Source organism: Dreissena polymorpha, chromosome 5 (assembly GCF_020536995.1).
Source record: "Dreissena polymorpha isolate Duluth1 chromosome 5, UMN_Dpol_1.0, whole genome shotgun sequence".
NCBI classification, from domain to species: Eukaryota; Metazoa; Mollusca; class Bivalvia; order Myida; family Dreissenidae; genus Dreissena; species Dreissena polymorpha.
This window is the reverse complement of record NC_068359.1, coordinates 23,164,892-23,180,097: the sequence shown is the minus strand read 5'-3', so window position 1 is coordinate 23,180,097 and position 15,206 is coordinate 23,164,892. Positions and strand designations below refer to the sequence as shown.

General features: G+C 34.0%; 1 protein-coding gene across 9 annotated transcripts in view; it reads left to right on the top strand.

Annotated features, from left to right (window-relative positions):
• The window catches only part of LOC127881066 (rap1 GTPase-activating protein 1-like), a 218,588-nt gene that overhangs the window by 140,852 nt on the left and 62,530 nt on the right, over window positions 1-15,206 (top strand). The window contains exon 1 of one of the 9 annotated variants that reach the window (XM_052428686.1): window positions 397-618. The exons of 6 other annotated variants lie outside the window; for them this stretch is intronic. In XM_052428686.1, the coding sequence (XP_052284646.1) occupies window positions 566-618 (53 nt within the window). In that variant the 5' untranslated portion in view covers window positions 397-565. Of the gene's footprint in view, window positions 1-396; window positions 619-7,684; window positions 8,012-12,010; window positions 12,176-15,206 lie in introns of those variants that run through there. 2 more of the 9 variants (XM_052428688.1, XM_052428687.1) reach the window with 2 other exon arrangements.

Below are 15,206 nucleotides of genomic sequence, written 5' to 3'. Positions count from 1 at the left end.
AATTGTTTGTAATGATATCTGCCTGTCAGATGAGAAAGTAAGCAAGGATAGAAGGACACTGTTTCATTGAACTGTATTTTAATTACCTTTATACCTGACACTGATGGGAAGTAAAAATCCAGCAGTGCTGTAGTTTAGTGAAGTGTAACCTACAGTGATATAGCTTTGATTACATGTGATTGTTGAACAAGTGTAGTTTTTTATAAGGCCAATTGTTTTTGAAAAGGGTTAGGCTTGGTAGTGATTAAATGAATACTCATACTTTGACGTTAGAAATGTTGTAAAAAATATATTTTTAAATATTTATTTTTTGCATATTAGACGGACAATATTTATATCTTCATAGCTCTACCTTTATTTACTGGTTACAGAATAAATGTTTCATTTTTTACGTTATAAACGTATTATATGCGGTTTGCTCTAAGACATTAACAAACATTTTTCTGAATAAAATTATTTCAACATCTGAATGATAATTGTCATTGGAACTATTTTTTTATATTTTATAAATGCTTACACAAATTTGTTTTGAATAAAAAAGTGTTCAGTCTGTTATTATGTGGAAATGATGCAATTGTTTGGATGTGGCACTGGGATGAAAACAGATAGAAGGAACCGGTAAGTATTGATTTAGTAAATTAACCCTTCACCACTTAGATATGTATTTCAGGCATGTGTAGTCCCTTAGAAAGATACATTTAATTGAAGACCTTTCTTACTAGATTAAAGTTTAAACCCTTTCAGTGCGGGAACCGAATTTTGAAGGCCTTTGCAAACAGTTTGGATCCAGATGAGACGCCACAGAACGTGGCGTCTCATCAGGATCCAAACTGTTTGCTATTCTGATAATATTCTTTGAAAAAAATCGAAGAAAATGCTAACTTTAGAAATTCAGCAGACAAAATTTTAGCAGACGACAAATTTCCCAGCATGCAAAGGGTTAAAGGCTTCATTTCCAAATCTTTAGATACTGATGAGCAGCAACATAAGCAGCAAACAGCATAAACCTGAACAGACTGTGAGTAATACTTGCAGGCTATTCTGGTATTATGCTGTTTGCACATAGCCATTTTTACTTTGCTTTTGAGTGCGAAAGGGTTAAGATAGTTATTGGGTAAATTAACCATTTATTGGACCGATCAGAAACAACGTACTGAATTCAAGAAGTTTACTTCAAGAAGAGCTCAGAATCATAATCTCAGGTCTGTATAGTTGGAAAATTCTTCAAACTGGTTCAATTTTAGAACTTTTGAAGCACAAGCACTGTTCTAAATTTCTTGTCAAACAGTTCTTAAATAAGGGCTTAAAGTCTTCAAAACAATTATTTTCAAATAAATCATGCTTTTGGTATAGAAAATATTGTATTTAAGAAATCTCTATGAAATATTCATACAAATATGCATACTAATCTTAACTCTTTCAGTGCTAGAAGCGAACTTTGAAGGCCTTTGCAAACAGTTTGGATCCAGATGAGACGCCACGTTTTGTCCAAAGGATCCAAACTGTTTGCTATTCTGATAGTACACATGTATTCTTTGAAAAAAAATTAAGAAAATGCTAATTTTAGAAATTCAGCAGACGACATTTTAGCAGACGACAAATTTCCCAGCATGCAAAGGGTTAAAGGAGTTCCTTTACAAACGGACAAGATGTTGATATGAATGAATGTGTAACCATCCTTGTAAAAATGAGCCTAATATAAGGACAATTTTGAGGACTTTGATTTATTGTTGCACATTTGCAGCTTGTTGTTCAACCATATTCAGTGTTTGGTAATAATTGGTATCTTGAGTAATAGCAGATATACCACAATTCATCCACAAATTGACAATCATGCATCCATCAGTCCGAAAATAATGTGAAAATCTGTCAATGCTTACAAAATATTGCTCGCCATTAACGCATCATTTTTTCATCATTATTATGTCTGGATTTTGTTGGCGTTTTTTTCTTGCATGCCATTATAGTGTGAAATGTCCAGGAAATCCTTTGAATCCTTGCTTAAATCTGTGGTAGACAATATGGCACATGGACAGGGCTACATCATCAAGGGTTTTATCAGAAAGAAATCAGTTGAGATACAGATTGTGGTAGCTATGGAGTGTGCGGCTGGACTTTATTGATATTGAAAGTGACCACTCATTTGTTTATTGCCAATATATCTTACAGGTTTTTGTTTCTGTTTTTATTTCTGACATATGTTGCATTGGTGAGTGTTTTTATTTTATTACCATATTTCTCAATTATCAATGCATGCTATGACGTTCAATATTTATGGAAGGGCAATTGTTTTTACTGGTTTTGTAATAAAGTAACATAATAGGAGCAGGTAGTAGTATATGTAACAAGACAAGCTGTTGATTTATCTTAATGTTGTAATGGAGATTACAACAGTTTACAATTGTAATTTAATGAATACAATATATTAAAATGTTGTTTTTGTTTGGTAAAATAATTATGGCAAGATTATGATTTGTAATAAATATTTTGAAAAGAAGGCAAAATAAATATTCTCATGACCGAGGAAAATATTATCAGGTATATTGGGCAAAATTTGTGTATGATTTTTTAAAACCCTAGAATTCACATATTTTTAGCTCATCTATTTTTTGAAAAAAAATTATGAGCTATTGTCATCACCTTGGCGTCGGCGTCGGCGTCGGCGTCGGCGTCGGCGTTGGCGTTGGCGTCGGCGTCCGGTTAAGTTTTGCGTTTAGGTCCACTTTTCTCAGAAAGTATCAATGCTATTGCATTCAAACTTGGTACACTTACTTACTATCATGAGGGGACTAGGCAGGCAAAGTTAGATAACTCTGGCGTGCATTTTGACAGAATTATGTGCCCTTTTTATACTTAAAAAATTGAAAATTTTGGTTAAGTTTTGCGTTTAGTTCCACTTTTCTCAGTAAGTATCAATGCTATTGCATTCAAACTTGGTACACTTACTTACTATCATGAGGGGACTGGGCAGGCAAAGTTAGATAACTCTGGCATGCATTTTGACAGAATTATGTGCCCTTTTTATACTTAGAAAATTGACAATTTTGGTTAAGTTTTGTGTTTAGGTCCATTTTATTCCTTAAGCATCAAAGCTATTGCTTTCATACTTGCAACACTTACTAACTATCATAAGGGGACTGTGCAGGCAAAGTAATGTAACTCTGACTGGCATTTTGACAGAATTATGTGCCCTTTTTATACTTAGAAAATTGAAAATTTGATTAAGTTTTGTGTTTAGGTCCACTTTATTCCTACAGTATCAAAGCTATTGCTTTCATACTTGCAAGATTTATGAACTATCATAAGGGGACGGTGCAGGCAAAGTTATGTAACTCTGACTGGCATTTGGACGGAATTATGGGCCCTTTATACTTAGAAAATTGAAAATTTGGTTAAGATTTATGTTTTGGTCACTTTACCCCTAAAGTATCATAGATATTGCTTTCATACTTGGAACACTCACAAACTATCATAAGGGTACAGTAAAAGGACAAGTTGCATAACTCTGGTTGTCATTGTTACGGAATTATGGCCCTTTTTTGACTTAGTAACTTTTAATATATGGTTAAATTTTGTGTTTCGATCCACTCGAAGTATCAAGGCTATTGCTTTCAAGCTTCAAATACTTACATGCTATCATGAGGTTACTGTACCTGGCAACTTGAATTTTACTTTGACCTTTGAATGACCTTGACTCTCAAGGTCAAATTATTAAATTTTGCTAAAATTGCCATAACTTCTTTATTTATGATTAGATTTGATTGATACTTTGATGAAACTACTCTTACCTGACATACCACAATAGACTTCACCCAAACCATCCCCCGTGCCCTCCCCCCCCTCCCCCCCCTCCCCCCCCCCCCCTATTTTTTTTTTTTTTTTTTTTTTTTTTTATAAGATCATCTCACAAATGACCACCACACCCTCACACTATACCCCCACCCCACCCCCCCACCCCACCCCCCCCCCCCCCAAATTTTTTTTTTGATTTTTTTTTTTTTTTTTTTTTTTTTTAAGATCATCTCACAAATTATCACCACACCCTCACACTATACCCCCCCCCCCCGATTTTTTTTATTTTTTTTTTTTTTTTTCGCTTTTTTGGAAGATAATGTAATAAATGTCCACAACCCCACACTATACACCCCTCTTCACTCCACTCCTCCCTCCTTTGTGATTGAAAATGAGAGTCCCTTCACCTTTAAAAAGAAAATAGATGAGCGGTCTGCACCCGCAAGGCGGTGCTCTTGTTTTATTTAATGTGTTGATCTGGCCGTGAAGCCAAAATAGATACAGATTCATATAAATTGTCAAGTCAGAAGCATTCAGACTAAGAATTTCATTTATATGAGCTGTGCTCCGCCAAAAGGGGTTCTAATGCATGTGAGTAAAGTGTCATCCAAGATTAGCCTGTGCTGTCTGCACAGGCTAAATCATGCAGGGTCAACACTTTCCGTCTAGAATGGATTTTTCTAAGAAGAGACTGTCTTGAAACAAAAAATATCATTAAAGCGGAAAGTGTTGCCCTGATTAGCCTGTGCGGTCACTGCACAGGCTAATCTGGGACATCACTTTACACAATTGCATTAAACCCCTTTTTCACAGAGCACTGCTCATATAATTTCACACATGCTCACAATGTTAATGCTCATTGCATGGTTACGGACCAATAATTCATTGTCACTATTGCCATAATATTTCTCGGCCACCATGTGTTACAACTAGCACATGACAGTGTAAGAAAGCCGTAGGTCATACATGAAAAGTGTAATAAACGGTCAAATGTGGAATCATGTTTTTACTTAGTCCCTTTAGCAAGAATTTCTGTTACATTATATATAATTTAATAGAAACGTCAATTTGAAGTCAAAGTTTCAGTGACTCAGTGAAAAAGATAAATTTGTCAGCACAATTAGGCAATTATAAGCAAGTAATAACAACCAATGCGAAAGACAAAAAATACGTTACCGGACATGTGGTCCTATAACTTAAAAAATGTGCAGGACCTCACCACATTTCCTTGACAATGTTCGTCTTGAACAAACAATAGAAAATGCATTTTGTAGAGTTTATTTTTATTATTATTACATTCACAATGTCCATCATCTTTTGCATGGGTTGTAATTAACTGATTCATTTTAATATTCCACCAATCTTTGCAGTTTATATATGCTGTTATATGGCTGAAATATTGCTGAAAACAGCGGAAACCAACCTAAATAAAAGAATAAGAAGGATAACTTTTTCATTAGCATTTATGTACCCACTTGTTGAACATAAAAAGTATTTCTTTGTGTCAAAAGTGCTTTGTTCAAGGATTGAAGGAAAATGCATTTGTTTATGAAACCATTTGCTATAATTAAAAATTTACATCAACTATTTCCCCAAACTGATCCTTGAATAACCCTTTCAGTGCGGGAACCGCATTTTAAAGGCCTTTGCAAACAGTTTGGATCCAGATGAGACGCCACAGAACGTGGCGTCTCATCAGGATCCAAACTGTTTGCCATTCTGATAGTATTCTTTGAAAAAAAATCGAAGAAAATGCTAATTTTAGAAATTCAGCAGACGACACTTTTGCAGACGACAAATTTCCCAGCATGCAAAGGGTTAAGAAGTATCTACTGAATATTCCATTCAAAAATGACTTGGATGTCGTTATTTTAAAGCACATGTTTATCAATAATAAGGCATCTGTTTGGCGCAGCATTTGTAAAGTACTTTCTGTAGTTTAATCACAAACTTCCTTTCCCGATCTATCAAGTATTATGTGAGCCACTTTATGTGAGCCATTGAGAGGATGAAAACAATTCAGAAGCAATCGACTAAGCAAACACCAACAGATCCATTCATGATATTGAAGATGATAATGAAAGCCTCAGTCAAGTATTGTTCACTGCATTTTTTGCTTGTTTTTACATTTCTTTACCATATTTATCCTATAATAAGTGCAGAAAGATATCCAGTTCATGTGAAAGGTGACTGATTGATATAATCTGAGTTTTAACCCTTTGCATGCTGGGAAATTTGTCGTCTGCTAAAATGTTGTCTGCTGAATTTCTAAAATTAGCATTTTCTTCGATTTTTTTCAAAGAATGCTCTCAGAAAAGCAAACAGTTTGGATCCTGATGAGACGCCACGTTCTGTGGCATCTCATCTGGATCCAAACTGTTTGCAAAGGCCTTCAAAATTCGGTTCCAGCACTCAAAGGGCTATAAATGGAAAAATTAACAAAGTATATTGTTTTGTGTGTGTTAGTGACGTAAATTTGTATTACGACGGTGTGTAATTCTGTTATAAAGAATGACAAATCTTTTGCCAGTTTTTGTTGAGAAGACACTCTATTAGGGAAACATTCACACTCAAAAGAGACTACAAAAGTAAATATCTGTGGTTATTTTGCTGCAGATGAAATTATCCTAAACTGAAGACTATTTTATCCTTAGCTGCAGACTACATCCTCCTAAGCTGCAGATGACATTATCCTAAGCTGCAGATGACATTATCCTTAGCTGCTGATGACATTATTTGTAGCTGCAGAAAACATAATCCTTAGCTGCAGATGACTTTATCCAAAGCTGCTGATGACATTATCCTTAGCTGCAGATGGCATCATGGAAAGCTGAAGATGACAATAACCTTAGCTGCAGATGGCATTATCAAAAGCTGTAGATGACAATGTCATTATCCTAAGCTGAAGATGACAATATTCTTAGCTGCAGATGGCATTATACAAAGCTGCAGATGACATTATCCTAAACTGAAGAAGACAATATATCCTTAGCTGCAGATGACATTTTCCTAAGCTGCAGATGACTATATCCTTAGCTGCAGATGGCATTTTATTCAAAGCTGCAGACGGCATTTTCCAAAGCTGCAGATGACAATTTCCGAAGCTGCTGATGACATTATCCTTTGCTACAAGTGACAATATCCTTAGCTGCAGATGACAATATCCTAAGCTGACGATGACATTATCTGTATAGCTACAGATGACATTATCCTTAGCTTCAGACAGCATTATCCTAAGCTGCAGACAAAATAATCCTACAGATGTCAATTATATGTAAATAAAGTGTTCTATCAAAAAAAATAATTTCAATCACATAAGCTATTTAAATTAACACGAATGACATATGTTTAATGTCCTTTACATTGTTAATTAATATCAGAGAAAGCAAGAAAAACACAACAACAACAGATGGCAAGCTAAAAAAAGTAGAAAGAATATCAGCATACAAGTATTAGAACCCCTCAAGTCCATCAGAAATAAACAATTATTTTAAAATGTCCTCTATGGATATATGTGACAATTAATTCACTGACACTGCTTTAGTTAGGTTAATCATATCTATTTATGTTAGATTTACAAGATTGTTGTGTACTTATCATTTACTACAGTCAGGATTCAGAGCCTATATATGCGCATACTGAGACACTATATGATAATAGATTATCAAATATTTTTAACAATTTCATGGTGGTTCTTTTAGAAATTTGGTCTATTAGATTTTTGTAACAAGCAGTTTAAAAAAACTCATACTTGAAAAAAATGTTCATCATGGCAATTATGGTACTGATTAATCATGGCTTTATTTCAATTGGGATTTAATGATACTCAAAGTGTATCTCAATTTAAGTTAAGATGCATTGGAGTTTGATGGTTAAGATAATGAGGTTATCACGATTTTATTACGACATTTGTTCCCCCTATTTGATTTACTACAATGTGTAAGACATTTGTTTCCAGAAGGATTTTGTATTATTGGAAGTTTTCTGAGTTGGTGCCTGGTCAAAATTGTGTTGTTTGACAATTTTCTGGAAACATTTGTAGAGTAACCTCTGTGATAATTTTGAAGAGATTTATTTTATTTGACATTTTTCTTCAATGTTGTGGCAAAAGTTATAATTTGTTTGGCATTTTCTTGACATTGGTTGAGATTCTTTGAATGATCATCATGTTGTTTACTACGTTGTCAATGTCGTGATGATTCCAGAAACTTTGCCAGAGGTAAGTTTGATGCCTTCAGTCCATATTGTTACTTTTATTGTTTACTTGTAAGGTTTCACTGAATATTTAGACAACAAATACAATTTATGTAGCATATCAAGATTGTGTTTTAAAATGATGTATCAGCTTTACAGTCCGCACAGGCTTATCAGGGATGACACTTTCCGCCTAAATTGGATTTTTGCTAAGAATATACTTCATTTAAACAAAAAATGTAATAAAAGTGGAAAGTGTTGTCCCTGATAAGCCCATGCAGACGGCACAGGCTAATCATGGATGACTCTACGCACATGCATTAAGCCCAGTTTTCTCAGAACAAGGCTCATATATATATACTCTGGATCTGATTTATTAATTGTGATGTAAACATATTAAGTCAAAAAAATTAACTTCAATTGAGATTTAACAACAACTGAACATGACATAATATAATTATGTGGATAAATTGCTCTCGAAAAAGCTTATTTAAGTTGAGACCTCATTCATATAATGAATTAGCAAAAATGAAGATAAGTTTGTTTGTGATATGAAATAATAACATGCATGTGATAAAATTCTTTTCTTTACAATTATATCATCAACAAAACGCCACTTAACGACATGTTTGTTTAAAACGGGACTAGAATGTAATGTCTTTTAAAACGGTCATGTTCATGCATATTTGGAAGATTTTCATGAATAATTAATTATTAAATATGAACTAGAACACCAGTCTGGTGTGGGGGAGATTGCATCCAGTCTGGTGTGAGTAGGGTATTGGTTAGATTGCATCCAGATTATAGTTTGTTCTGAAGTTCAAGTCGCAAAAAGGATTGAGAGATTCTGCTGTGTTTCATTTGCTGCGCAAACTTTAATAATTTCTGATATTTTTCTTTAAATGAAATTGTTCCTGAAAAATCAGATAATTCATGACTTTTGGCCATGTACTGCCATGTTTGACCATGGGGGTAGTTCATTGGTCTGAGACAATGGTCTACCATAAAGTTCAATGGTTAACCATTATCAGTAGATGGCAACATGGTTTGAAGTCATGGTTGTTGCAGCCTGTCAATTACTGCCCATTGTTAAACCTTGACTACTTAGATAGGTATTTTGACAAATTTGTAGTCCCTAAGGCCACGACTTTTATATTTCTTGGTTTACAAAACCGCCGACCCTAATTTTTGGAAAATGGGAAAAAAATAAAATCGGAAAATCGTCTTTTTTTTATATATTTTATTCCCGACCGCACTGAAAAACGAGCGAAACGAGAAAAAAAAACGATCCGGTTTGAGTACGGTTGCGAATAAAATCAAGTAAGTACAATCAACGATTGGTTCACATATATTACAGAGATCGGGATATTTTTCAATGTGACACAGTATGTACCAGTCCTTTTATGGGCACTTCTCAAAATTTATTTAATTACAGACAATAGGAAAATCAGCGTCAGTAAAATGTCGACCGCATCAAAATTTATTTCCGAGTCTGTGACGCAACTATATTGTTTAACATGTTTATTATATTAAACATACCCGATATTATAGTAGATAAAAAAAGTATTACCTTGCAATTTGATAATTAGTATAAATAATCCAATAAAACACTGCCATTATTTACGATATATGTGTTTAGGAATTTTGTAAACACGTCCGCCATAGTTTATAGGAACTGTACAGAAAGTTTGGAAATCGGAACAAATCGGTATATCTCGGAAAATCATTGATAAATGTATTTGTCGTTTCAATGCTTAGGGCCGAGTAATTTCGGCAAATCGGAACTCAACTTGCGTATTAAAAATACTAGCTCAATTAACCGTTAAACTCCGCCTCCGTTCTCTGCAAAAGATTCGAAGGCGGAGCTATGCACGTGCTATTATTAAATTGGAGGATTGCAATTGAGAAACAAACGCACGATTGGTTCGGCATGTTGATTGCTAGACAAAGGAAGCCAATTTTGTCGGCGCGAAATTTGTCGCTTTATTGCTTCAGACAGCAAGCGGCTTTCCTTTGATGACGTCAAACTGTCAATGCACATTTTTGGAAGACTTTAACTGGCTCCTTGTTTACAATTCCAGTAAAAACACTTGCTAACATTAAACTTTGGATTAAATTATCAAAATAAAGCAAAATCCAAGTTGACAAATATGATTGTATTAATTCGCGTCAGTTTAAATAAGACGTTTTGCGTTGTAAATCAAGGAGTTTTCATGACAACAACAACTTTAACAAACATTACCGCGACGACGCGGGGATCGATCTACCTCGATTTTTTTCATGGACGATGTCATAAGTCCAATAAGAGCAAACACATACTTTGTGTATGAGTAGTTTATCTTATATAAGATTTATGCAACGGGCATCGAATTGCGTAATGGTGTGCATCGAATTACGGAAATGAAGCGCAGTTTTTCGTTTTAATGGGAGAAGAACGCATGTCATTTAATGGAGTGTTTAAAATTGCCTGATGTTACAAAAGGTTCTTTTAGGTGACTCATTTCATTTGAAGATATAGATGTGTTTCATTGCATAATTAGATTTTTCGTCTCTGTGTTAAGGTTATAAAAGATATGATGTCTTTGTTCTGATATTATTAGTATTAACTTATTTTTCCAATGATTTTTTTTTTTTTTTTTTTTTTTTCGACTGCCCGATGGACCATTTTCAAAATAATTTTTGTAAACCAATAAAAAAAATAGTCGTGGCCTAAGATAGTTTAATTTAATTAAAGACCTTCATAACTAAATTTAAGTTTTAAAGGCTTCATTACCAACCCTTAGATACTTATGAGCAGCAGACAGCATAAAACCTGAACAGACTGCAGCGTACTCACAGGCTGTTCTGGTTTTATGCTGTTTGCACATAGCCATTTTCACTTTGCTTTTAAGTGGGAAAGGGTTAAGTCCATGGTACTACTAGAATAATCATCTGCCAAGTCCATCATTTGACAACCTTGTTTAGGGATGAAACTCTTTCAGTGCTAGAACCGAATTTTGAAGGCCTTTGCAAACAGTTTGAATCCAGATTAGAAGCCACAAAACGTAGCATATCATCAGGATCCAACCGTTTGCTATTCTGAAAGTATTCTTTGAAAAAAGTCGAAGAAAATGCTAATTTTAGAAATTCAGCAGACGACATTTTAGCAGACGACAAATTTCCCAGCATGCAAGGGATTAACGTCTGCACGCTGTCTGGCTGACTGTGATTGCATTATTGATGCTTATAATAACACATTGGGTATGTCTATCATTATATATATCAAAGAGCCACAAAATACTATTACAATGATCACTTGACCTTGAAGATTTATTACTGTATTGACGATGGTTGGTCATAGAACCATTTATTACTGTTTTATTTTAGTCTGTATTTAACGCCCAAAACTAAACAGTTAATGAGGGATTTTATCGTGGGATATATATATCACATGTGGTTTTCATTGATTCAAATGTTAAATGATACATAAATTTTGTACATCAACAACTGAGCTCATTGATTCTATCACATTCAACTGTACTCGTGCTGTCATTAGGTGGCCTTTGTTGTAGGTGCTGTCAGGACCACAGGCTAACATGACATAAGATGATGTGCTGTCAAAGTTATGTCCTGTTGGTTGGGGCTTATTGTTGTCTTTAATTAAATAAACTAAAGATCCTGGATACAATTTATTTGATGTTAGTTACTTGCATTTTCATGGATGATGAAATAGAAAAGTGGTTATGACTTATTATATTATGACTTCTATATTTATATTGAGACGGACTCATTGTGGAGTCAGCAAGCTTATGATAGTCCTTGGGATTTCCATTAACTTTTTTCACAAGTTTGTTATTAATGTCAATGTCTGTATGCTGAGCACATGCTATATTGAAGTCATCATTATATTTACATATCAAATAATAAGAGGGCATGCACTTTAAGATTCAGGAATTCCCAGTGCATACTAATGTATACTTTAAGCACACGGTATATATTATGTGTATATAGATTGGGCGAGCTTATACAGCTTTATTCATAGACTGTATATAATAGGATGCTGTTAGTGTTAAGTTTCACAAAACAACTGGTATTTAACTGATTAAAAGATAAATAAAGAAAGGATAACTTTACAAGTTTATGATATTGTAGGTAGTACATGTGTTTGCATTAGATTAGACCATTTCAACTTTGAAATGCATTTTAGAAGGTAAGTGATGTTTATTGTTAAACAAAAAAAATATGTGTATTATTTGATTGTTTTCTCATTGGTTTTATTTAATTGTACTTCTTCAAGCATTGTAAAAATGGAAATAAATATTTGAAGCCATGAATTAAATACTAGTAAATGTCTATGAACGGTTTTTGAAAGAACAGTGTTTTTTTGAAACGTCTTTATCTAATAATTATTTTTTGTTTAGATGAATCATATCAATATGTCTATAAGAAATCAACAACATTAAATCAGTTAATTATCACTATTTTTTTTTTGTTCAATCAAAGGAAATTTATTTTGTGTTCAGTATATTATGCTGTTAAGCTATTTTAGGGTTTTGACTTAGTTTACAATTATTTTGTTATCAGATTGTTTTTAATTACCCACATTAACATATTTGTTACTCGAAATTGGCTGCTTTTTTTCCTCACTAAGTTAGATTTCATTTGGCTTATTCCTCAATAGGCATAATTATTCTTCCCTTGGACTATATTTTTGTCCAATAACTTTTAATTGTTGCAATTCGAACCTGTTTCTTTTATTCACCCACATGTTGCCCTCATTAAAACTGAGTCATTTAAGCATTATTTATAGAAGATTTATTCAATTGCCTTCATGAAGAACCAATATTTATTTTACAATAAGTACTTGAAATTGTTTCATATCCTACGCTATTTGCTATTTCTCATTCCTTTCTCTTTCATACCAGCCTAAGTTGGTGCCCCACCTGTTCATGTTATGTTCCATGAAAGCATTTTGGGTAAACAGAATTTTGGAAATAAAAGGCCTCACTTTCAGAGGGGTCTTGTGCAGGAAAAAATGAAGAGGAATCAAAGATTTCATATGAAACTTGTAAAGCTCTAACCACAGAAGCAACGTTTAATTTTGCTATCATCATGTTATAAAATACATTTATCAAAGTCATATAAATCTCAGGAGAAAACAGTAGCCAAGGAAAATCTCAGAAAATAGTGATGCAAACATTATATGTGTCTTGTTCTTTGACAACTGGTCATAATGCATGTGCGTAATTTGTGTTGTCCCAGATAAGCCTGTGCAGTCCGCACAGGCTAATCAGGGAAGACACTTTCCGCATAAATGGTATTTTCCGTTTAAAGGAAGTCCCTTTTTACCGAAAATCTAGTTTAAGTGGAAAGTGTTGTCCCTGATTAGCCTGTGCGGACTACACAGGCTAATCTGGGACGACACTTTACACACATGCATTATGACCAGTTTTCTCAGAACAAGACACATATAGTCTCAAGAGAAAAACAAGATACTAAACAAATCTAAATATACTTAGGTGATAAAAACTGTAACTGATTTCATGTTATTTCTTTCAATGTGTAAGTCTATAAAGTAAATTGTTTCTTTTATCTTCAGCACAATTTTGATGTTTGCATTTATCATAATTCTTATAAACTTCACAATTCTATCAGCTTGTTGAGTTTGGAATAACTAGAGCTGTATATGTTTACAATAACTGAGAATATCAAGAAACGAGCCTCACTTTGGTAAAATGGAGCTTAATGCATGTGGGTTAAGTGTCGTTCGAGATTGGCCCATGCAAAAATAAGGGATAACGCATTCTTCATAAACTGGATTTTAGCTAAGGAGAGACTTTCTTTAAACTCAAAATAGCATAAGAATACCATACAAGCAGAAAGTTTCATCTCTAATAAGCATGTGAAGACTGCACAGAATTTTGATGACAATATTTAACACACATGCATTTAGGCCTGTTTTTCCAGTACGACAATATTAAACACACATGCATTAAGGCCTGTTTTTCCAGAACGACTACCGTAATTACTCTATATTTTCGGAGACTATAAAATATTTATTTTTTTTCGTGTCTGAAAACTTAGATACGAAAAATATTCACAGAATACAGGTGTCCGAAAACTTAGAGTCGAAAATTGAAGTGTCCGAAAATAGCGTCCATTGTATCAACAAATACCGGTAATAGCACGTGCTTGTAAAATACCATGCCTTATAGTATAAATTACAGTTATATATGTTTGCACTGCATTTTAAATAATTGTAAATGCTTAATTTATTTGACAGATAGTTACTACAAGTTTGTACTTTGACCAACGAGTTCAAAGATGAGCATGTGATGTACCGATACTCGCTAGTATGAACCTGTAATTAACGCAATAAAAAAGCAAACTTTGAATTCTTTGTTTGTTCATTTCCGATAGTTGTCTAACACCTTCCATTGTTCGTAAAACTTGCAATAGGGTGCATCACACTTTGAAGCGTTTAGTATTTGTCACAGTTATTTTACTGAGAAGGGGTAGTACCGTTGCGGTAGATAATTGAACTGTTAATTGGCACTACCCCAGGTAATTGTCATAACGCTTATGCTTTCGGGCGAAACCATTGTTTAATACCGGTTTACAAGGTTATTTACCCAATATCGCATATGTAATGGTCTGTTGTCCTCAGGCATGCACCTGCCATGTTTTATGATGTTAATCTGGTAGTAAAACCCCATGATCGAAGTGCCATTAGATATAGAAAACAGTATCGAAATGTTGTAAAATAGCGCTGTAAAATATACTGTCCGTAAACTTAGAGACATTAATTATGGACGAAAACTCGTGTGTCCAAAAAATTAGAGTCACGAAAAATAATTATTTTTGCTAAAAAAAGGGGTGTCCGAAAACTTAGAGTGTCCGAAAACATAGAGTAATTACGGTATACTATACACGCATGCATTAAGGCCTGTTTTTCCAGAACTGGACTCATAATTATATTTACTGAGTATATATGGAGAATAATCAGGGATGATACCAGGACATGATTCACTGAGAAGTAATACTGATCTCAGATGTCAAGACCTCATGGCCAAGTGGTGGGTTTGTAAGGCTTTTTGTCAACATTAATTATTGCCCACAGGTGTTTACTGGTTACAAATTTTATGTGACGGTTCCCCTCCTACTTAAAGGTTGGAAACCTGGTTTGTGAGTAAATTAGGGGAGGCGGCTTTGATTGGGATTGGACGGCAAGGTAAAGAGTG